The sequence below is a fragment of the Guyanagaster necrorhizus genome (genome assembly GCF_019112545.1).
Source record: "Guyanagaster necrorhizus MCA 3950 unplaced genomic scaffold BT62scaffold_7, whole genome shotgun sequence".
NCBI lineage: Eukaryota > Fungi > Basidiomycota > Agaricomycetes > Agaricales > Physalacriaceae > Guyanagaster > Guyanagaster necrorhizus.
Window position 1 is genome coordinate 182,142 of NW_025064886.1, and position 21,300 is coordinate 203,441.

Here is a 21,300-nt window from a genome sequence, read left to right on the forward strand (position 1 = left end):
CCAATGCGTTTTCCCTCAGTAATAAGTGTTACATCCTTTAATTCATCCGGAATGGTTAGCTGAACATTATTCCGGTTCAGTTCTCGTGATAATGTTCATGAAGTACAGCGGTCCGGACACAACGCTTCCATGACTGCCACATTGCCGTCTATATCCTGCACGTAAGTACGGAAACAATGCAATTCGGCCCGCTATAAGGCCTAAAGCTCAAGCCATGTCATGTTGCCTGTCTCGCTTCCATTATAAGAGACTCTGCAAAACTTCTGCAGCCTCCGAATTACCATGAAAACACTATTTGCCCTTCTGACAGCCCGTCTTGCCGCATTGACGTACGCAGTAGCCCAGTTACCTACGTCGCCCTTGGGACCTGTCGTCAATCTCGGATACGCGATGTACATTGGGAATACAACTTCTCCGACTGGACTGGAAGACGGACCGGTTGTTTTCTACGGCAATATTCCTTACGCGCTGCCGCCAATTGGTGACCTTCGCTGGAGGGCGCCACGTATGCTGAATGAGAATGGGCAAACAAGCCAGACTGTAGACGCGAGGGATTGGGGTCCGCCATGTTTGCAACGCCCAGCCATGGTAGGGATCGGTTCAGAAGGTTTGATGCTACCAAGACTGAAGAATTAAGCTAAATAGGTGCCAGATTGCCTAAAAGTCAACGTGTGGAAACCAAGGACAGCTTCTGAGGGAGATGCTCTTCCAGTTGCCGTTTACATTCATGTTGGTCTTCTTACAATGATATCAGCAGTAGTGCCCGAAGTTAATTTTTTATACTTCTAGGGAGGAGGGTTCTATGCTAACGTAGGTTTCTCTATCTCCCTTCTCTTTTCTGAATTGATGGTATTGTAGTCACCGCAAGGATTTCCCTTGTATGATTAGGTAGAACAACAGGGCAAGCTAGTTGGCGTTTCTATCGCCTACCGCCTTGGACTTCTGGGATTTTTAGGCGGCTCTCTACTGGAAACCGACGGGGATTTAAATGTTGGATTACTCGATCAGCGTGCTGCACTTGAGTGGATTCAGCGACACATATCCAAGTTTGGCGGCGACCCAGACAATGTTACCATTTTCGGAGAAAGTGCGGGAGGTGCTAGCATGATAATGCAAGTCACCGCGTACGGAGGTCAGCTTTTTCTGTTTTTTGTTTAATTCCAAGCAACAGTCTCTTCCTCAGGTACAAGACCAGTTCCTTTCAAACGTGTGGTGGCACAATCGATAGGCTTTGGGCCTACACGAACTGAAGCAGAGGTGGAGGCCACTTTTAGTGAGTTTTTCAATATATGTTGTTTGCAAACCTCACGATCAACCAATCAGCCTCTGCTATCAAATTCATTGGATGCTCGTCACCTGCCAATAATGTCATGCCATGTCTACGGAGTGCGTCTCTAGGTAGATATCACTAAAAAAAGCTGTGTCTGCGGCTAACCTATTTACCTCCTAGGAGCTATCGTTAGTGCCATAAACCGCATTCCGGTCACTCAACCCTCTCAATTCGCTCCCGTCATCGAAGGCCCGACAGGTTTTCTTCCCGGTCTGCCATCTCGCTTGATCGAGTCTGGTAATTTCAGCACCGTCGAATTCATCGGCGGACACTGCACAAACGATGGGCGAACATTTGCCGGCGGACCTCCAGAAGACTTTGTCACAGATGCCGATATCAAACGTTTGGTATTCTCTAGGTGGCCTGCTGTTGTATGCCTACTTTCCTATATGTGCGTCTCTGTTCATCTGACTGACGCTATGTACAGTCGAATGCCACAATTGTGAAAGCATTGGCGCTGTACCCTTCCCCACAGATCTCGGGCAGTCCTTTTGCGACCCAGTACGATCGCGCATGGACGATGGCTGGAGAGATAGTTTTCACATGCCTGTAGGTCGCCTTTGCAAGCACATCTTTGTCGCCGAAAGATTAGACACTCGTAGAGACTGGTATATGGCGGAAAATTTGGCGAGCAGAGGTGTGAAAAACGTATTTTCTTACGCGTAAAACGTCCTTTCTGTTTCTGTTTCTGCGAAATTTGATGTTATTGTCTAGGTGGGATGCTCCTAACACTGTGCTATATAACGAAAACCCTTATCTGGGTGCCATGCACACCTCCGATCTCTATTATCTATTCTCCGGTAAGTTGTTATGATTTCTCAGATGGGGATGTTTGTTTAGCGCTCTATTGACCAGGTACCAAGTAAGTTATTGATGGTGCCTTGAAGCCGTCAACTCGGACATTGATGAAGACACCTCAGCACATTCGGGAATGCAGGAAATACTTTTACACCTTTCAATGCCGTCTGTTGCCCCTCCGTTCTCGGTGCATTTTCTTTACCGACCTCTATTTATTTACACAGAGTGAGGCCACACTCTCACGGGAAGCCATCAAGTACTGGACTTCGTTTGCTAGTACAGGAGATCCTTCATCGGATCAAGATGTGCATGTACCCCTCTGGAAGAAGTATGTTGACTCAGACGCTCTTCGGCGGATGGTTCTCTCCCGTGGAAATGATACAGTGACGGTGTCTCAGATGGAGACAGTCCCTGGCGATGAGATAGCACGATGTAGGTTTTGGATGAGCGAGGACGTGACCACTGAGACCCGGATATAGCATTTCTGTCAAATGTCGAATCCATTTTGCGTTACAATAATGCGACAACGGCCTATGTCGCGGACTCACAAGGGTTCATGTGTTTGGCTTCAGCCGACCGCTTTCCCAGACTATGCCCTTTGGGGCTTACAATTCTCCGTTATCCACGGTCATCTAGCCAAAGGCATGCGTGTTATCGGAATCAAGCGTGTGTTTGTGTGCTCAAACTACAAAAGAATGGCTGCATTCCGCCCCTCTCCTAGCAATGGTCTTGTTTGTTTTCCTATTTCTGATAAGATCGACCTTCGCATTGGAGCACTTCATGTCGGACCTGGGACCTGTCGTTGACCTGGGATACACAGCTTTTGCTGGAAATGACACGTCTCCAAGTGGCATACAACATGGACCAGTCGTCTTCTTCGGGGGTATTCCCTATGCTCAACCACCGGTACACGCTCTTCGGTGGAGAGCTCCTCAACTATTGGATGAGAGTATTGTCACGAGCGAGATCGTGGACGCGAGGAATTGGGGACCGCCTTGTTTACAAGTCCCAGCAATGGTGGGTGTTGGTTCAGAAGGTAGGGACTTGGATATTCTCTATTTCCGACTCCAACTTTCTCTCTTGAAGATTGTTTGACGTTAAATGTGTGGAAGCCCAGAAATGCAAGCAAAGGTGATGAACTTCCTGTGGCTGTCTACATACATGTGAGTCATTATCACACCATGGTGTTGTATTTGCTGTTGACGCGTTACTTAGGGCGGAGGATTCTCTTCCAATGCGAGCTCAACTCTCTTCATAAAATTATACAGAGATCTAATCAAAATCCCAGTCGCCTCAAGGGTTCCCATTATATGATTGGGTCGAACAACATCACAGTGGATTGGTTGGCGTCTCCATCGCGTATCGACTCGGGATTTTAGGATTCTTAGGCGGGCATTTGATTGCCGCCGATGGAGATTTGAATGTCGGCCTTTTAGATCAACGCGCGGCTCTGGAGTGGATAAAACGAAATGTACATAACTTTGGTGGCAACCCCGACAGCGTCACTATATACGGTGAAAGTGCCGGAGGCGCAAGCGTAATGATGCAAATTACGGCCTATGGCGGTATGTCAAAGTCTGTCAGGATATTCTACTTAATGATCTTCGTTGGCAGGAACGCGAGCCCTCCCCTTCAAACGAGCAGTAGCGCAATCCATCGCATTCGGGCCCACACGTACAGATGTCGAGGTCGAACAAAGCTTCAGTCAGTGCTGATCATACCTGCCACGCCCGGCATCATCAATGGTTTTTGACAGGTAACGTCGCGCAACTCGTCGGATGTCCGTCGCATGGCACGGATGCTTTGAAATGTCTTCGAAATGCATCTCTTGGTTGGCTTAACCTGTCAAGTCTTGTAAAACATTGTTCAACGATCACTAGGTGCTATCGTCAGCGCAAGCAATCGCCTTCCGAGCACAGAACCTTCACAGTTCGCGCCAGTGGTAGAGGGACCGGCAGGTTTCATGCCTGGGCTTCCAACTCGATTGATAGCATCTGGAAAATTTATCCCTGTGGAGTACATTGGAGGCCATTGCACTGGAGATGGTCGTACCTTCACTCTCGGCCAGCCCAGTGACTTCCAAACTGATGAAGATATCAAGAAATTACTCCTCTATTGGTGGCCAGCCCTTGTCCGTACTACCGTGTTATACTTATACGCTCATACCTTGTCTAACACAGATATTCTTCTGGCAGTCCAACGCTACCTTATACAAGACATTGAAATTGTACCCCTCACCAGATGTTCCTGGAAGCCCATTCTCCACGCAATGGAATCGCGTGTCGACGATTGCGAGAGATATCGATTTCTGGTGCTTGTGAGTATGCCCCATTTGCCTCTAGTGTGCCAAATGGTTGTGATTTGGTAGAAACTGGTTTCTTGCTGAAAAATTGGCCGATCACGGCGTGGATAACGTGTATTCTTATGCGTAATTACCTATAAATTATTTCACATTTCTTCGTGCCCTCATCTCCAACCTAGATGGGACGCACCGGACACGGTGTTATACGAGGCCCAGCCTTATCTTGGCGCCATGCATACTTCGGATGTTTACTATCTCTTTTCCGGAACAAAGTGAGTCTAGGGTCGACTCACAATCCTGAATATCGATGAAGCGTTCCTATTAGTACATTTGGAAATGCGGGTAATACGTTTAACCCATTCAATGCCGTCAGTGTTCCCATTGTCCATGAAAGCCGCTTTTAATGACATGACATAGAGCGAGGCTATCCTTTCCAAAGAAGCCATAGCATATTGGACAACGTTTGCTTCAACCGGAGACCCGTCTTCGTTCAAAGGTACTGCTTCTGCCTCCTGGGAAAAGTATGTCGTGCGTAATAGGACTCGACAACGGATGGTCTTCATTCGAGGAGACGATACAATGACTGCGTCACGGATGAAGACAATCACTAGCGTTGAAATCGATCGGTGTAAATTTTGGATGAGTGAAGATACAATAGCCGAGTTGCGAATCTAAAGCAAACTTCTTTTATCCTGTCGTGAGACTCTTAATCAACAGTGCAGGAAAGTTTTGCTTTGACTAAATAATCATAACTACAGTGCATCAATACAGAAGAGACGGCGTTTCAGAGCCAGCCTGAGGTATGACAAGGAGCTGTAGTGTCAACGACAAATGCGTTTGGATTTCGAATTTCCCGCTCCTACACAAGTTCGTGTATCGCAGAACGAATGATGACTGAGAGAAAGAGAGAACTGCCGACGATGTAAGACTGAGTGAGTCCCGCCACCATAATAACATAACACAGCAGTACACAGTACCGTGGCGGACTACTTACCCCTCGACGACGAGAAGTTGACAACTGGCATCCAGGAAGGGGAAAGAGATGACGGAATCAAAAAAAGGGCAAGCAATAATATCATTTTAACGTTGATGTTTGATCGCGATCACTTGGCAGTCATCACCTCCGCAATCTGTGCTACTACTCTGTGCGGTGCTGTAACCTGTTACCTTAGCTCTAGTAAAACACAGCTGGCCTCGAATCACGGTGATTTCTGGTGCTGCGGTAAGAGCTAGGCCAAGAAAGGCTGGACGTTGGACCTACCTAATATCTTGTTCATCTGCACTTCTCTTCTTGACTTTCATCTTTTCTTCTCGTCAAATACTAATTCGAACACACCCGACGCTTCGCTCCCTTCGGTTTTTTTCGCCTTCCTTTTCCAATGAGGAATGGTATCTGGTTCACCAGTCTGGCGCTTGCGTTTCGCTGTACGGTAAGTACTGGTCCTTCATGCGGATCGTATTCTGATTAACTTGTAGTTAGGCACCCCTCTGGCCTTGGACACCGGATGGGATATATTCGCTGTTACTTACATTGCCGAATCCCTTCCTAGCCATTGTTGGGAGTTTGGTATAGCTGCAGAGGCCTTACTCGAGCTCTACTCACCCATGGTCTCTGTCTTTTAGCCCCAACTCCTTTCCGGCCCAGGTGATAGACCCTCAACGAGTCAAAGGTCTCGCGTACGCGCCGAATAAAATTGTGCTGGGCACGGGCGCCAATGTGTTGGGTGACGGTAACGAAGCAGTGGGAGATCCAGCTAGCTTAGGCATGTATGCGTGGTTGCTCAGCAAGACTAACGACACCTATGAGCAAGCCTCAGTGGAACAGATTCAGTACCTGCTGGAACAGGCACAGAGATACCAAAACGAGTCTGGCGCCATCAGCCAGAGGGTCGATGTCGCGGAGTTGTGGTACGTCTTTTAATCTCGCCTTTATTCTTTCGGCTCATTTCTCCCATAGGGCTGACTTCATGTACATGGCTCCACCCTTCATCGCATATTACGCCGCAGATACTGCGAATGAGAGTCTGCTTGAGGAATCCTACAAGCAGCGCGCTTATTATCGCGAATCCTTCAATCTCAGTCTATCAAGAATGAGTCGTACTGCGGCGTATGGTCGCATATAGTCGGGCCTCAGCTACCTCGTTGGCGCCTAGCCCTTGTCGTAAAATCCTAAAATAAAGTCATCAAGCCCAGTCCATGGTCGAGGTTGGCACTACAAAATCTCTACCTATCTTTTGGCCGATAGAGGGTGATCGTGACAATGCCTGAGTCCTTTAGAGGCAAGTCCAGATGCATCGTTGATGCTCCAATTTGTCTGTCTGAGGCAATGCCGGTCAAAGGTCGCTTTGTTATCGGAACATCCACTTTTATAATTTTCAACTGTCAGAAAATACTGAAACTATGGAATCGTCAAACATGGGAAAGCGCATGACAGATATTTTGGCTACTTGTGACGGCCCGGCTGAATTTTTCTCTATTTCACTACCGGCGATGCAAGATCTCTCTGCCCGTTGAGTCCGCTATTTCTTCGCTCTTTCTCGTACTCGCACATATGCTTTTGCAATTCATTGTGTTGCCGCTTCCAATGTCCTCGCTGCCCTCTCTTCCACTGAATGTTCCAATTATGGCGATGATGCATCAGATTTGACTGATTCTTTCGGTTCGAGCCGCAGAGTAATCAGTAGGAATCCTCCCTGCTACTGGTATGCGGATCCACCGCAGCTCATCTTCATCTCTGCCGTTTACTCTGCGTCTCCCCACTTATCTACTGCTACAGCTGGTTACGTTCGAAGTTTGACTCTCCGCAAACGGTTCATCAAACAATCTCTCGTAGCTCACGTAACTTTACACAGACTGAGTCTGCGTAATCGTTGCCATCGTCTCTCCGGCCCCGGCTCCAAGTTCAGGAATTGAGCTCAGGCTCGCTCCCAGATCTGTTGTTCTCGACGCGCGCATGGGCCCTCCTTCTCCCACCGTTGCCGGGCCCGCACCTATTCTTACGTACGGGACCTACGCCTGCTGATTGATTTGTTCTGTCGTTCGTCCTCGTCGGACGTTCCTTCGGCCGCACACTACTCTTACGAACAGCGCTTTTTGAGTAGTTCAACTCATCAAGATGACGACGAAGGATCGCTCTGGAATTTGACATCCGGGAATGTCGACCTCGGCAACTCCTTACTGTGACACAAGTATGATATCGATAACGCGTCTTCCTTCTGCCTATTTATCGGGGCTTGCGTGCACTGAAGTCCTGTCCAAGCCAATCTGGCATGTTCAGTGGGCGTCAGGCGTTTCAGAGATTATATTAAATTGAAGAGCCGAATGTGTCTTGGGTCTACTCAAATAAGGCTGACAAGATTAACTGTTGCTTCCCTATCACGCTCTTCATCCCAGAAGGTCACATACGCCATGTACACCGGGTCCGCTAACTGATCGACAACGCATCCTTCTGTCTGGCTTCCAAACGTACACTTTCGAGTATCTCAGAGCTTGTCGTCTTCCGGCGAAATAGATGCTATTGCGTTTTCCCGACTGCATCCTTGTTAATGATGATCCTGGGCCAATAGAATGCTCGAATTGCAATATGTGTACGTCAGTCCGAGCTGGACAGGCTTCTGTTCCACCGAGTGTTCCGAGTTTCGCCACCTATGCACCTTCCTACACCTCTCTACGCCTGCAGATAACTCTACTGGATGTTATTACGGCGAGTGCAAAAAAACCTTCACAGAATCAAGACGTGTGTTATTAATGATGATTCCTTCAAACCGAAACTACGAGTGTCGAGAACCGAGTTATTTGAAACGACATTTCCTGTTCGTTGTTACAGATCTGACAGGTTACGCAGTGAGCGTTTGTTATCGAGTTATAATACTTTGAGGACTAAAAATGCAGCCCTTCTATACACACCGAATCGGAAACCGACTTTCGGCTGCAATTCCACCCTGAAGCCGGTATTCGCACATGAATGCAAAGCTTCTTTGATATAGTTTTTTGAATCTAGTTCACCCTGTGATCTGCTTCCCCCCCACATTTGTCGAGTTCTAGGCCCGTGAAGGGAGTGGACGAAGGTAGCAGATCACTGCCGACTATTCAGCTTTTATAGGGGTTTCATCTTCGTATACGGTTCGAGTTGTCGACGGTTGAGTCTTTGACGGTGCTTGGCCGGCATGATGTTTGTTGAATTGAGTGAACGGAAATCGGATATGTGGCACGTGCTACGTGAGCATCAGATCTGGAATTTGCGTCCGGTCCCTGGAACTGGACCCCTGGAAAATTTCTCCTATTCTTAACTTAGCCCCGTTTGATAGTGTCCTTAAGAGATTCCAAGTTGCTTCCTTCGTCCGTTTACCATCCATCATCTTCCGACCACCGTTATCAGCTCCTGTACTGCTACAGGCAGCATCGCTACTAGGACTTGCCCAGCATATTCACACAGGCGACTCATGCCCCGACCAAAAACAGCCGTATCGCGCCCCCATCCCACGGTCACTTTCGATGAACCCGAGCATACGCTGATGCGGGTGCGCTCCGAGGGATATATGGGGCCAGCCCTTGGGGTGAATGTATACAGCACCAATGCTAGTGCGCGCACAAGCTACACGAGGGTCGACCTGGCTGTGGAAGGGGATGGAACTGGGTGGGTGGGTGAGGAGGGCCGGAGCAGTCGAATATGGAACGACGACTTTGAGGACGACGAGGAAGGGGAGAAGCGGGATGTAGAGGGCGAGGACGGGGACGAGGACCAGGGTGGCGAGGCAGACACGGAAGGCGGTGACGTCGGTGACGATGAGAAAGACGCTGGTGATGACGATGACGAACTGCCCAATATCTCACTCACCTTCCTCCTGCTATCCGGGAAGCGCCGAACGGTGTCTTTTAATCCAGAAGTCACCGTCAGGCGAGTCAAGGAGCTGATGTGGAATGCATGGCCGCATGGTCAGTTTAATCCTTATTTTCCGAGTATTTTGAGCTTATTTGGGGGCCGCTTCCTTCTCTCTTCCATCCTCGGGTCACTTCTCTTCCGCCTACACCAATAATGCCTTTACCGACATTGAACATGTTGGGCGCTGATTATTGAATCATCATTGACGTGACCCCACCATTGGCCCCGAATACAGACTGGTCCCCCGAATCTCCGCGACCGCCAGCGCCATCATACCTTCGTATCCTGCATCTGGGGAAAATATGGCAGGACGATGATGTGCTCCAAGGTGTGTATCGCTGCTCTAGTTTTATCGTTCTACCTCGCTGAGCCCTCCTGGACAGCGCACAACCTTCCCATCAATACTCCACCGACATCAGCGACTGACCCTAATATTCCAAAACCACCACCGACAATTGTACATCTATCGATACGACCGTATACAGCTGAAGATGCAGCAGATGAAGCCCTGAGGAAAAATGGAGTTGGGCTTTGTGTGCGATTGGGAAAGGGGATAGATTGGGTCAGGCAGAGGCGACTAAGAAGAGCGACGCGACGGCAGGAACAGGAACAGGAACAGGGGCGGGAGCAGCAGCAGGAGCAGCAGGAGCAGGAGCATGGAAGGGAAGGAGAAAGGGAACTTGCCAACACAGAGGCAGAAGAGCAGGTCTGTTGTTGTATTATCTGTTAGTGGGCAATTTCTTGGACTCTGGGGACACTCGCACACACATTGCTATTATACTACATTCACCGGGATCTTGTTATCTATTATATTGTACATCTACGAGGCCATACAACAAAATTGCATGTCAGATTGGAATGGATATTTATTGGCTGAGAATACAAGGTGCTGGTAGTAAGAAATAGGGGACAAGATGGGGATGAGCTGTAGATTACATTATGAATCTATTCTACAGAAATCTCCTTACACATTTCCAAGTCATTGGTCTTTCTATTCAGCTTAGTCTGGCACTTGTCAAGCCGCCAAATAACCAATAAACGTCACGATAGCAATAAACACTCAACGCTCAGTTGCAGCGCCCGAGTCGGAGAGCTTAGATTCGAGCGAGACCGTGATGGCTCTCTCTTCTCCGAATCCGGGACTGAAGCACGCGTATAGCAATACGGCAGGTCCCTCGAGAACGTATGGACGCGGAGACGTTATTACGAGTGGGAACCCTTGGATTCCGTACACCCTCCTATGAGTAATGATGGAATCGTCACCAATTCCGCGACACATCCTCCGTCTCTTGGAAACGGGAAAATAATACTGATGATGTCGCAGGTCTGTAGGATCCGACAGTCGAATCCCAAGTTTCTGGGAATGGTGCAGACCGCTTCTCATGTACGGACGGATCTCGTCCAGTTGGCCAACGCTATCTGTAGACGGTGCAACCGGAGCCAAGGCTGCGACCGCAATGACTCATCATCAGAGCAAGATTTCCCTCGGCTAAGAGTTATGAATAGATCCAAACCGCTTTATGTCCTTCAGACCAGAGAAAGATCCCGTTTCGTGGATTCCCATCAGTAACAGCTCGAGAAAGGTGGCAATAAGAATAGGATAAACCGGAACGCTTATATGCGGCGACAAAGCAACGGGCATCCGGCTAGGAGGTCCTGATAGCGTTTGTTTCCAGGGGCAAGAGTTCGGCAGCAAAAAAGGTCCTGGAATTGAAGTAATGCAAGTGTAAAACGTCGCAGTTCTAAACACAGTGTTGTTTTGCAATCGCACACTCGACTCATCTCCGTCGGCTTTTCTTCGACGATAATCTCAGTAATCTAACGCTTGGCACAGTCGAACGAGTGCTAAGTTGCACTGAGTCTGCGATTCGGAGTCGACAGCAGCACCAGATTCAGGCGCCGGAAAAGAATCGCTGACACCGGCAGCGCCCGTCGACGCGTCAACACGAGGCGATGAGGTGCATCTGGAGAAGTGAAAAACGGACGTTGAACGTCTGAAAAAGGAGTCAGAGATAGTCAGATAGGATACCAAGACCGAACTTGAAGCAAGTTCAGCAATACTGCTGTGCGAGACGGGGCTTTCGATGACAAAATAGTTAATAGTCAAGTAGTAGAAGGACCATAGCGTCAGTTGAATATGTTGCTGGACAAAAGGAATCTGAATCGACGCTCTGACGCGAACAAAGAACTGTAAGCTTCAAAAGAAAGTTCACGTGCCAGCCCTGAGCATTTTATCGGCGACAACCTACGCCGCGTCTCTCTAGCCAATCGACGCTTTTGTATCGAAGCTCACAGCGTATTCTGTATCACTACAAATGAAAGCCTGAATCATGTACAAGTCGCGCACGATCAGTATTTGATTTTGTGCGTCGTTTTTTTTCCCTTGATAGTATTTAGCCTCAACTTATCATGTTTTAATAGTGAAAGTATTGCCGTCCCCTCAGTTTGGATAGCAGAACCAGCTCAGAACTTTTATCTGTGTCCCCGGCTGGGGAATAGGTGCCCCTCTAAGCCAGGGCACTATACTCTAGCTATGACCGCACATCGGAGCTGTCCGTAGCTTGCAAGCACTGATGCATCAGGCGCGATGATCGACACGACTGTAGGTATGCAACGCCTCCCGACTTAATCTACCCTCGTAAAGAAGCTTGTAATAACTGACGCCACCTGCAGCCAAAACCCCAAGGGCACCCAACTCAGTAACCTCGGGTCGGGCCGACTTTGTTTTGCCTCGTTCCATTCTGTTGCCAGGTTTAATCCCGCTGGTTGGCAACAAATGTCAAAGAGGATTCGGATCCTTATATTTGCTCGTATATGACTCTGAGATGACCATCGTTTTCGGCCTCCTACTTCTCAGGTGTAGTTTCGTTGGAGCACGAAAGCTTGTCATAGTATCAACTGGGAATTCACAGCAAGGTGACATCTTTATGCTTCTTGGCTCGTCTTCGTAAAGCTCATAGATACCAGCAGTTATCTTGCTCCTCATAGTTGACTCTATTCTGTTCTTATGCACATCTTGGGGCCCAAGGACAATCGACTACAAACACCAAAGCCACTGGTAAAAATGCCAAAGAAGCCACAATTCAGCCGGCACCACTCTACAATTCCATTTCCCATCCCACTCTCCCAGTCGAGCCCACCAGATCATCCACGACGAAGAGCCTTCTCGTTTTTCCCTTTCCTATTCAGTGGTCGGCGGAAGGCATCCACCTCGACAACCGTGTCTTCCTCGTGCTCTGCATGTTCATCGTCCCAAAATACCTCTGACACCCAAGCCAACTCCCCGCGTGTTCGCCAGCTCGACAAAGCTACACGAATGCTCGGAGAAAGAATCCCCCCGGAGCTTGTCCTAGGGCCGCCCAAGAGTCCTCAGCACCGCATAAAACCACACGTCCCTCTCCGAACGCGTAGCTCATCGCCGTCACTATTTCCCCCGACCCCTCGGTCCAACCCAGAGCCCCGACATAAACGCAGCTATCTCAATATAGTTCGTTCCGGTCCACAAGTCCCAGAACCGGAGCACTCTCCTAGCACGTCTAGGCCACCATCTAGGACGTCAATGGAGGAAGAAACAAGTCCTTACTTGTATGTCTACTTTTTGGCTCTCCAGACGCGAAGCTTAGTCGTTGTAGGGATACCTTTACCAAAACTCCGCCGCCCGGAACACCGTTTATTGGCAGTGCCGTGAACTTAGATTCGGACTCACATCTCGGATCCAGGAAGAAGTGGCAGCAGAGCTGGAGTGGCGAGTGGAACGTAAAAGATATGCATGAGGTCATTGGCAAATTACGGCATCTGCATTGAAGCTGAGCTAGTCTACATAGCTATGCAGCTGGGCTGGACTCGAAAAGTAGTTTCCAGAGGGCTCGAGCTTGTGACGATATTTATGATGCAGGTAAATAGTGCTTTATTCCAGTAGAGCTCGACCTGTAATGACCATTTAGATTATATCCTACCGTTAATCAGCTCTGGACCTACAGCTTGTTCGCGCTGATAGCATCGTCCTGAGGTAGTTGAAAATTCCAGGATAATCACCGCTCTGCAAAATTACAGGCTGTTGACTCTGTGTGTGCTATAAGAAAATGCAAGGCACCTCAATGTAAGTGCACGTAGTGTAATGAAGCGTCAACTAACAGAATGCACTTCTAAACGAGGTGATGAGAAAGGCGACACTGATTTCCGACCAAAAGTTAGACGACCTTCATCCTACAATGGCGTAAGCTCAGGCATCCGCACCGAGGGTTCTGACAAGTGACGAAAAAATTACACCATTAGCCCTGTCCCATTAATAACACCCTATACAGAAAAATTAATCAAACACCCTACTTCGTAAATCATAACATTAATAACCCTCTGACCCACATCAGAGCTTTGACTTCAACAAGTTCAAAGCTTTCCCTCAATGGGTACGATCAGATCATACATCTCGCCCATGCCCTCAAGGGCAGCATAAATCGCATCGGCAACTTTGACGGGTGATTCCTATAGCGAAATCATTAACCACTAGGCATGGGACCTTCAGGAGGACACCCACATAAACACCTCCGACAGAGAACCTCGTTCCCGCAAACGGGAATTGTATCAGCCGTTGCACCTCACTCCAAACGACCCATGAGAATGGCGCATGACATGGGAGGAAAGAAAGGGGGGCGGAGGAATATTTTCCAGGCTGGTATGGGCCTTTCAGTGCCACGCCATTGTCGGAGAGACGTATCAGAGAGTTCTTCTGCTTTATCGTTAGTGATTTAGCGTGTATCGGCTTGTTCCGATGCGTACGACAAAGATCTCTCTCATCCATGTGTCCCATTTGGCCCATGGCTTATGTGAAGAAAGGTATACGCGCGCGTCGTCGGGTGAATCCCATTCCAGTTCCGAATGGACGGGAGCAGGAGGCGCGTCGCCTTCGTCGTAGATAGCAGGATCAACGAGAACCATCCCCTCGTAGGGCGATGGATCTTCTGGTGGGAAAAAGTCTGATGAGAGAAGGCTGCATCCGACTATTGTTAGTTTGTCAAATTCGCAATCAGACAACGCCACACACCAAGCATTCGCGCCGTCTCCCCAACCAATCAGAATGACGCGGTGCATCCCGCCATATGCATCAACATGGGATAGGAATATGCTTTGTCGAAGGGCAGCGAGGGCGTGAGCGTATGTCATCGTATCCGAGTCTCTGTCTTCAGGAGCGTCCACTGACCAGGCCTCGATAATCTGTAGTGGCGATCCGGCAAGGCGATTGTGCTCGTCGTGCGCGAAAAGACGTAGCAAGATGGGCTCGTACATTTCCTTGACACCAGGAATGCCATGGGCGCACACCAGAACGAGACCAGGAGTGCCAGCATGCGTGGGGATACGGTGTCGTGGTTTATATCGATTGGCACGGAATGTCGCGGTCGACGATGGGAGAGACAGCTTGTACTGGGTGGTGTCCATGTCAATGAAAGGGAGACTCTGAGGGAGATAGGCAGGAGTAACAGCGGCGGGGCCGAATAATAAGGAAAAGTCGGGCTGCGGCGACTGAGAACGACGGCGAGACGGTGGAAATGATAAGAGCTGCCGTTGAGGATGTCATGGGTGTTGTGTGAGAGAATGTCGCAACCGCTGCAACGGGACCTGACTAGACTCTCCGGAAATCGGGCCGTTGTATTTTCCCGGCCCGGGATTGTTGCGATCTGGTCAAACTATAAGTTTCATGCAACACGCGCCCAAACTTAACGTAGCAACTTATTACAACCAACAACGACCGGGAAAGCCGCTTTATACGTAACGATCTGTCTCACTCTCATCATGCCTAGATTATATATGTATCTTCAGTCTCCAACTCAAGCATCACTGAAACAGATCATGAAGTTCATCTTGCCAGGTACTGCGGTGCTCCTCCCCCCTTCATTGCCTTGACCTGTTTCGGTTTAAATCTCAGTCCTTGCAGAGTCTACTTGACATTACCATTTGCTACTATATTCTCCCTCCCAACTATGCCCTTTCTCCCCAGCCCTGTTCAGACTCATACACGCTCTTTTCGACACTCTATCTTTTCTACGCGTACATCAAGGATTTTCATACTGTTCATCTTTTTTGTTGTGCTCGCTGGCTCAGGTACATTTCACAACCTTCCGTCAGTATCTTGGACCAGACAAAAAATGGTTGTCCGTGGACACCTGGATTGACCATCCTCATAACTCTGTGGCGATCAGTCCCGATAGCTCCAACTACAAGAATGTTTCCTTACCTATACAACCTGTTCCCCGGCCGCCTGATGATCCGGAGCTTCTGACTCTGGAAGAACTAAACGAATTGGTGTCAACCACGGAAGGGTTCTTTGCAAGAGATTGGAGTTTGAACCTGGGCTGGAATAATGTACGTGGCGACTTTGTAAATATGGTCCATGCCAACGTTAGATCAGATGCGGTATATCATTGACTCAGCATTACTCCAAGCAAAGCTTCTTCACCGGACGCTCATTCTTCCCTCGTTCATCTATGCACGTGGCTGCGAGTACGATATGTGAGTGTAACTTTCTTGTCTCAGCCTCTCCGTCCTTAAGCGCAATTAAAGTCATGTATGTGCCGATTACGCTTCGATGGTTAGCAAAGGGTACGCGTCCTTGATTGAATTCAAGCACTGCGGCAATTAACTCCGTCCTGTACCCCACAGGGAAGTATTGAGAAGCAATGAGTGGCTCGGTCTTTCCATTGACCAGCAGATGGCCTGGGTTCTACCCATAAATCTTATGATCAATATCACTCATCTTCGTCAGTCGCACCCAGTCATTACTGTATCTGATTACCTTCGCCTGCACGGTCACGAAAGCGACGCCGAAGCTTCCGACGGTCAATGGCAGAGAGTATCCTACCATTTGACAGAAAATGTGCTCACGGACAAGATTCCGCAGCTGTATGTCATCGAAAATGAGTGGTATGACCCACCAGAAACCGTGAGGGTTGATGACGTGATCGAGCGAAACGATGAAGAGGAAGGAGGGGTATATAGGACACTGAAGGACGCCCTCTCTGACAATCAGGTACTTCTAGATTGGGGTAAAGCACAAGAGCTGCTGGGCATATCTAGTGACGAAGATCTCGAGAGGGTTGTCGTTGACAACGGATGGGAAGTGGTATATACTTTCAAGCCCCTGTGAGTTCTTCTCGTACCGCAGAAAAGGATTGTTGACTGATACATATGAAGATTGGGGATGGAATACAGCAAAGCAGTAGTGGATCCGATACGACAGATTGCGCCTCGAAAGGCGTTACGCGGATTCAAGAATGATTTTGAAGGTCGCAAAGAAGAAGTTGTGCTACTTGCTGGAGAGGTACATTACAGACGGAACCCTGTGTGTTCGTTACTGTTCGGCTGTCTCAAAATACCTCATTTTTCATGCAGGGCTCCATGCGATTTACAACGCGTGCTGCTTTAGATGGATTCGTTGGTTTGGTGCTGGACGACGTCCGCAGGATCGACGCTGTTTCAGCTCTTGCGGATGCAATGGTCGAGCGCATGTATACATTGACAGAAGGGAGACTCTGGATGGCGGCGCATATGCGACGTGGTGACTGTGAGTAATCCTTCAGCTACTCTGAGTATGTCCTCACAGCGCTCAGTTGTGAGGTATAACTGGGTAATGGAGAAGACCCCTGAAGAGCATATAACCAGGGTCAAGAACCATATGAAGAAAGGCAGAAACTTCATTGGAGCACTGAGAAGAGGGGAAGAGACTTTAAGGACTAGCGATATTCCAGCATCGCTACAAACTAGACCAGACATAGACATTCTGAAGAAAAAGGCGCCATTACCAGGAGACTGGTACGTATTCTGACCTCACTGAGCCAAAATATCGTTAACTGATGAATACCGGGTTCTATGTTGCGACGGACGAGCGGGACAGAAAGGTCTTGGAGGGATTCCGTGATGAAGGCGCAGTCTTCATGGATGATCTGCTCACCATCCCGGATCGTCGCGGCGAGCTATCGTGGGCACTGATGCTTACTGATTTTCGTGGCTTGGTGGAGCAAGTCGTTTTATCGCGCGCTGCGTTCTTTTACGGGCACGCGATGAGTTCAGTTGCTGGTGGTGTGATGAATCTACGAGCCATGAGGGGGATGGATCCCCGCACTGCAGACGTGGACTGACTGGCTGCATTGCACTGTCTATGTCAATCAATAGATTGGGGTCTACCAGTTGTTAATGGAGCAGTTGAAACTTGTTCGTTACCAAGCCATATTTATAGAGTAAATTAACCTGAAACTGTTATCGCATCGTCTTCTTGAATTAAAGCCCGTAAGGATTACGGTATTCCGAGTTCGGGGTAACACGTCGGCGCGTTCATTGAGTTAGCCACCATTACTTTCCTCTTGTTAAATCAATGCTCTAGGGTTATACTTGAAAACATCTAGTCACGTTTGATCCTATCTCAGTAGGTAGGTAGAATTATACAGCACGGTCATTTGCTAAGCATACACATAGTGGATCACTTTCTGTCCTTTAAATACCACTCCAAATGAGGTCTTCGTCAACCAGTACCTCCGCAACACTCATCACGTCCACAGCATTCGCACTTCTAGAGGCACATATCTGGAACAACCCCTTCTCCACCACCCAAGCCATCAGCGCATCATTATAGAATGAGAACGCTGACTTGTCCAAAGTGATCTCCACTTCTAATGACTGCCCTGGAGCGAGTATCTCAGTTTTGGCAAACCCTTTGAGTTCGCGCTTGGGACGTCGGTAAGAGCATTCTTTATCGATAACGTATAACTGAACGACATCTGATCCCGGTAGCGACCCCGTGTTCGTGATAGTGAGTTTAGCCGTGGCGTGGATTTCAGTCAAAGCACCGGTAAGCTTAACTTCAAGCGGGGACCATTCTGTCGAAGGAATCCCCAATCAGCGGCATTCAAGAAGATGAGAATAAGAACGAACCAAATGTGGTGTAGCTCAGTCCATGACCGAAATAGAACATCGGTTCCCGCTTAGTTTCTTCATATCCACGGTATCCGACCTTAATGGTTACTCAGTTCTTCTGAAACCGTAGACAGAATTATTATGATCAACTCACAAAGATACCTTCACCATATGTCACTCTTCCACTCTCAGCACCCCAATTGAGATGCGCTGTACAGTCCTCGATGCACTTGGGAAACGTGAGGGGTAACCGGCCAGCGGGATTGACTTTTCCAAAGATAACATCCGCGAGGGCATTTCCTATTTCCTTGGTAGGGAATCCCGTACTAGGAAGGAAAATAGGACGCACCACATTCGTTTCCGGCAAACCATGCCTGTACCATGGTGCTTGCCTTGTCCACCCAAGGGAACGCCACTGCAGAACCCTATATAGCTGCATTCAGTAAACTTGAGCGTACACTAGGAACGCCGTAAATTTTACCGATTGGTTGACCACAACCGTACTCTGATTCGCGATGAGTAAGCGTCGCAAGAGTTCATCCGTGAGTCCGGGAAGATCCAACCCTTTTCGATCGCTTGCCTCGGCCTCCCAGTCCATATTGGTTCCAATAACACATACCACAGCATCAGCATCGCAGGCGAGAGAGACAGCATCATCAAGAGCTGTGGCAGGGTCGATTTTGGGTGCACCAGAGACACGAAGTGCAGCCATCATGAGAGGAGGCTGTTTCATTTCCCTTTGGTCGGAGGAGACAGGAAGTGGCGTCTTTCATAAGCAATCATAATCAGTGCTGTAACCAGTACTAGAACGGGAAACGCACATTGGTGTATTTTACGAATATCTCGTATGTTTGTCCTTTAACGAGGTCCGCAGTGGCAGTCTCTTCAATAGTTCCTAGTCCTTTGGGGAGGATCAACATCGGTGTATTCACTTTCAGAGTGAAACTTGCCATAGAAACTATCGCCGGGAGTCTGTGGACGGTTCATGCCATTATCCACGATCAACTTCCCATCGAGGCTCATGGTCGCTCGTCCAACCAGCGATATGCCCAGTTCGAAGGGACCACTCTCGTGTGCGGTAATATATCCACAGAGTAATATGTAGAAATGCTCTGCTAAACCTACGGCATAATCGTGAATGACACCCTTAACAACTCTTATTTAGCTCACACCTTCAGGTTTCTCATCATTAATACGGAGGCGTGTTGAGAGGAGAGTGTACGTTGAAAGCGGAGAAGCCCCAGTGTCAGGGTCGGAATTGTAGAATGTCGCCGTCCACTACAATAATACGGTCAGGTGGACCTTTAAGCAATATGATAGATGATGACTCACGCCATCTGTGCCATCGGCGGTCTTGATCCATCCGTCAAGCATAGGGAGGTATCGATGTGCTGTGTAAAACGAAATCAGAACGAGCCGAGAAGACAAAGAAGGAAGATACCATAGCATCCTGGTGAATATACGACATCGATATCTGTTCCCCCAAGGGCCGCCTCGATTCCCTCAAGGGGTGTCACGATATAGCTACTGAGCAAAAATGCTGAGCCACCACCACTGACGGTCCTCGTCTTAGCATTTGGTCCAATGACCGCGAGCTTCCTTATTTTATTCATATCAAGAGGCAAGACTCCAAGATCATTTTTGAGTAGAACTATACTCTCCCCAGCCACTCTCCTGTTGAGGATAATGTCATCAGGAGAATCGAGCTGACGCTCGGGGAGCATATTGTTCTTAACGATTGATGGGTCTGCAAGTACAGCACGCTGAACGATTTGAAGGATGGCGTAGACTCGCGAGGATAAGGTGTTGAAAGATATTTTACCAGCATGAATGAGATGATTGATGAGATCCCCCCTCCAACGCGTCGGCCCAGGCATTTCGAGATCAAGTCCAGCGGCGACAGCTTCTGAAGTAGAATAGGTACCACTCCTGAAGGAAGATGCTGATTATTATGTTACGGTTGAAAAGCTCGATAGAATATGACGAACCAGTCACTCATTACCATGCCATTAAAACCCCACTCCTCACGGAGAATAGTTTGTAGTAGTCGGCGGTTCTCTGAACCTATTAAACACGAAACAAAGTATGTTAGAGCCCTCCGGTAATACCGTGAAAAGAAGGCACACAATGAATCCCATTGACGCGACTATAGGACGTCATGACGGCCCATGGTTTGGCCATCTTCTGAGCCAGCATGAAAGGCATGAGGTATATTTCGCGTAGAGCTTGGTACCGTCAGTTGTGATAAGGTGAAAATGGGAACAAAGACGTACCTCGCTCTCCCACACGAATGTCGACAGAAAGTCGCTCATGTTCCATGTCGTTGCACACTACGACAGTTGTTATTACCTGAATTAAAATGGAGGGAATGACAAACCAAAATGCTTGATGACAGCACCGACGCCGTTATTTTGAAGGCCAAGTATGTAGTTAGCAGTAATCATTCCAGAGAGAAATGGGTCTTCGCTGAAACTCTCGAAAGCCTGCCAAACGTCGATCGGTCTCATACCAAGGAAAATAGAAGGGAGACCCACTCTTCCGTTCAGCGGATTTCGTTGTATGTTACATGTAGGCGCTAAGAGAAGACTACTTCCCTTAGCTTTACATTCGCGCGCCAATAAGCCTCCCACTTCGTTTATTAGACTGATGTCAAAGGTCGCTCCAAGGGCCGTTGCGCATGGAATACACTGGGATGGAGTGGGCTATCCACTGGTCAGTACACAAGTATGAAAGAGAGAAAAGCCATTCACCAAAAAATGTGAACTGCCCCTCACACCATTTGGACCGTCTGAACATTTAATATGGGGTATTCCAACGCGCGGGATAGGCGTCGTTGTCCACCAGTCTGGGCCAGCAAGTAGAGAAATTTGTTCAGCAACAGTCAACTTGGAAAGTACATCATGGAGGTTTGCTGTTCCATAGGATTCGAGGTCATAAGGAAGCATGTTTGTGTAAAGAAAGAAAGGAAGGCGATCATGATCTATGAATTCGTCTCACTGCAAGTGCGGCTCGGAGTTTCCGCGGACACAGCCCGTTCGCCCGATGGACGGATGAGTCCAAAAAACGTTGAACATTCATATTGAATCT

At 48.5% G+C, this 21,300-nt stretch overlaps 10 protein-coding genes across 10 annotated transcripts; 8 read left to right on the top strand and 2 right to left on the bottom strand.

Moving 5' to 3' along the window:
* The first annotated feature begins 133 nt into the window (after positions 1–133).
* BT62DRAFT_703535 (alpha/beta-hydrolase) lies at positions 134–1,078 on the top strand. The gene is made up of 4 exons (XM_043181946.1): positions 134–588; positions 646–729; positions 790–810; positions 859–1,078. Exons 1-4 carry the CDS (start codon positions 283–285, stop codon positions 886–888), a joined length of 441 nt encoding a protein of 146 aa, XP_043041885.1. The 5' UTR covers positions 134–282; the 3' UTR covers positions 889–1,078.
* On the top strand, positions 997–2,758 carry BT62DRAFT_703371 (alpha/beta-hydrolase). The gene is made up of 9 exons (XM_043181945.1): positions 997–1,132; positions 1,184–1,273; positions 1,324–1,398; positions 1,451–1,701; positions 1,758–1,879; positions 1,933–1,992; positions 2,045–2,134; positions 2,251–2,293; positions 2,353–2,758. The coding sequence occupies exons 1-9, from the start codon at positions 1,105–1,107 to the stop codon at positions 2,605–2,607; spliced, it is 1,014 nt and encodes a 337-aa protein (XP_043041886.1). The 5' UTR covers positions 997–1,104; the 3' UTR covers positions 2,608–2,758.
* A 150-nt stretch (positions 2,759–2,908) lies between these two features.
* Positions 2,909–5,105, top strand: BT62DRAFT_979455 (alpha/beta-hydrolase; the record flags this gene model as incomplete). Its single annotated transcript, XM_043189435.1, has 11 exons — positions 2,909–3,164; positions 3,215–3,291; positions 3,417–3,693; positions 3,743–3,832; positions 3,885–3,959; positions 4,009–4,259; positions 4,324–4,445; positions 4,497–4,556; positions 4,610–4,702; positions 4,756–4,798; positions 4,848–5,105. 11 exons carry the CDS (start codon positions 2,909–2,911, stop codon positions 5,103–5,105), a joined length of 1,602 nt encoding a protein of 533 aa, XP_043041887.1.
* Positions 5,106–5,809: 704 nt separating this feature from the next.
* BT62DRAFT_1003103 (uncharacterized protein) lies at positions 5,810–6,553 on the top strand (the record flags this gene model as incomplete). The annotated part of the gene is made up of 4 exons (XM_043176900.1): positions 5,810–5,860; positions 5,907–5,992; positions 6,054–6,338; positions 6,388–6,553. The coding sequence occupies 4 exons, from the start codon at positions 5,810–5,812 to the stop codon at positions 6,551–6,553; spliced, it is 588 nt and encodes a 195-aa protein (XP_043041888.1).
* Positions 6,554–6,830: 277 nt separating this feature from the next.
* Positions 6,831–7,452, top strand: BT62DRAFT_1003104 (uncharacterized protein; the record flags this gene model as incomplete). Its single annotated transcript, XM_043176901.1, has 3 exons — positions 6,831–6,879; positions 6,946–7,330; positions 7,362–7,452. 3 exons carry the CDS (start codon positions 6,831–6,833, stop codon positions 7,450–7,452), a joined length of 525 nt encoding a protein of 174 aa, XP_043041889.1.
* Positions 7,453–8,869: 1,417 nt separating this feature from the next.
* BT62DRAFT_992484 (uncharacterized protein) lies at positions 8,870–10,350 on the top strand (the record flags this gene model as incomplete). Its single annotated transcript, XM_043190340.1, is given in 4 exon segments — positions 8,870–9,365; positions 9,548–9,640; positions 9,660–10,018; positions 10,312–10,350. 4 exon segments carry the CDS (start codon positions 8,873–8,875, stop codon positions 10,348–10,350), a joined length of 984 nt encoding a protein of 327 aa, XP_043041890.1.
* A 1,662-nt stretch (positions 10,351–12,012) lies between these two features.
* BT62DRAFT_703925 (uncharacterized protein) lies at positions 12,013–13,607 on the top strand. Its single transcript, XM_043181947.1, has 4 exons — positions 12,013–12,228; positions 12,280–12,897; positions 12,945–13,207; positions 13,257–13,607. The coding sequence occupies exons 2-3, from the start codon at positions 12,320–12,322 to the stop codon at positions 13,114–13,116; spliced, it is 750 nt and encodes a 249-aa protein (XP_043041891.1). The 5' UTR covers positions 12,013–12,228; positions 12,280–12,319; the 3' UTR covers positions 13,117–13,207; positions 13,257–13,607.
* Positions 13,608–13,901: 294 nt separating this feature from the next.
* On the bottom strand, positions 13,902–14,895 carry BT62DRAFT_929478 (uncharacterized protein). The gene is made up of 2 exons (XM_043185727.1): positions 14,354–14,895; positions 13,902–14,299 (listed from the first exon to the last, which is right to left on the bottom strand). Exons 1-2 carry the CDS (start codon positions 14,743–14,745, stop codon positions 14,050–14,052), a joined length of 642 nt encoding a protein of 213 aa, XP_043041892.1. The 5' UTR covers positions 14,746–14,895; the 3' UTR covers positions 13,902–14,049.
* Positions 14,896–15,287: 392 nt separating this feature from the next.
* Positions 15,288–17,441, top strand: BT62DRAFT_918036 (uncharacterized protein; the record flags this gene model as incomplete). Its single annotated transcript, XM_043184070.1, has 8 exons — positions 15,288–15,308; positions 15,409–15,669; positions 15,716–15,816; positions 15,967–16,446; positions 16,498–16,645; positions 16,696–16,867; positions 16,914–17,119; positions 17,190–17,441. 8 exons carry the CDS (start codon positions 15,288–15,290, stop codon positions 17,439–17,441), a joined length of 1,641 nt encoding a protein of 546 aa, XP_043041893.1.
* Positions 17,442–17,704: 263 nt separating this feature from the next.
* On the bottom strand, positions 17,705–21,173 carry BT62DRAFT_945832 (beta-glucosidase). The gene is made up of 16 exons (XM_043187963.1): positions 20,964–21,173; positions 20,748–20,915; positions 20,591–20,696; positions 20,487–20,543; positions 20,340–20,438; positions 20,202–20,277; positions 19,655–20,142; positions 19,546–19,604; positions 19,386–19,491; positions 19,164–19,334; positions 19,035–19,114; positions 18,695–18,979; positions 18,563–18,638; positions 18,368–18,513; positions 18,232–18,310; positions 17,705–18,176 (listed from the first exon to the last, which is right to left on the bottom strand). Exons 1-16 carry the CDS (start codon positions 21,156–21,158, stop codon positions 17,794–17,796), a joined length of 2,574 nt encoding a protein of 857 aa, XP_043041894.1. The 5' UTR covers positions 21,159–21,173; the 3' UTR covers positions 17,705–17,793.
* Positions 21,174–21,300: the final 127 nt, after the last annotated feature.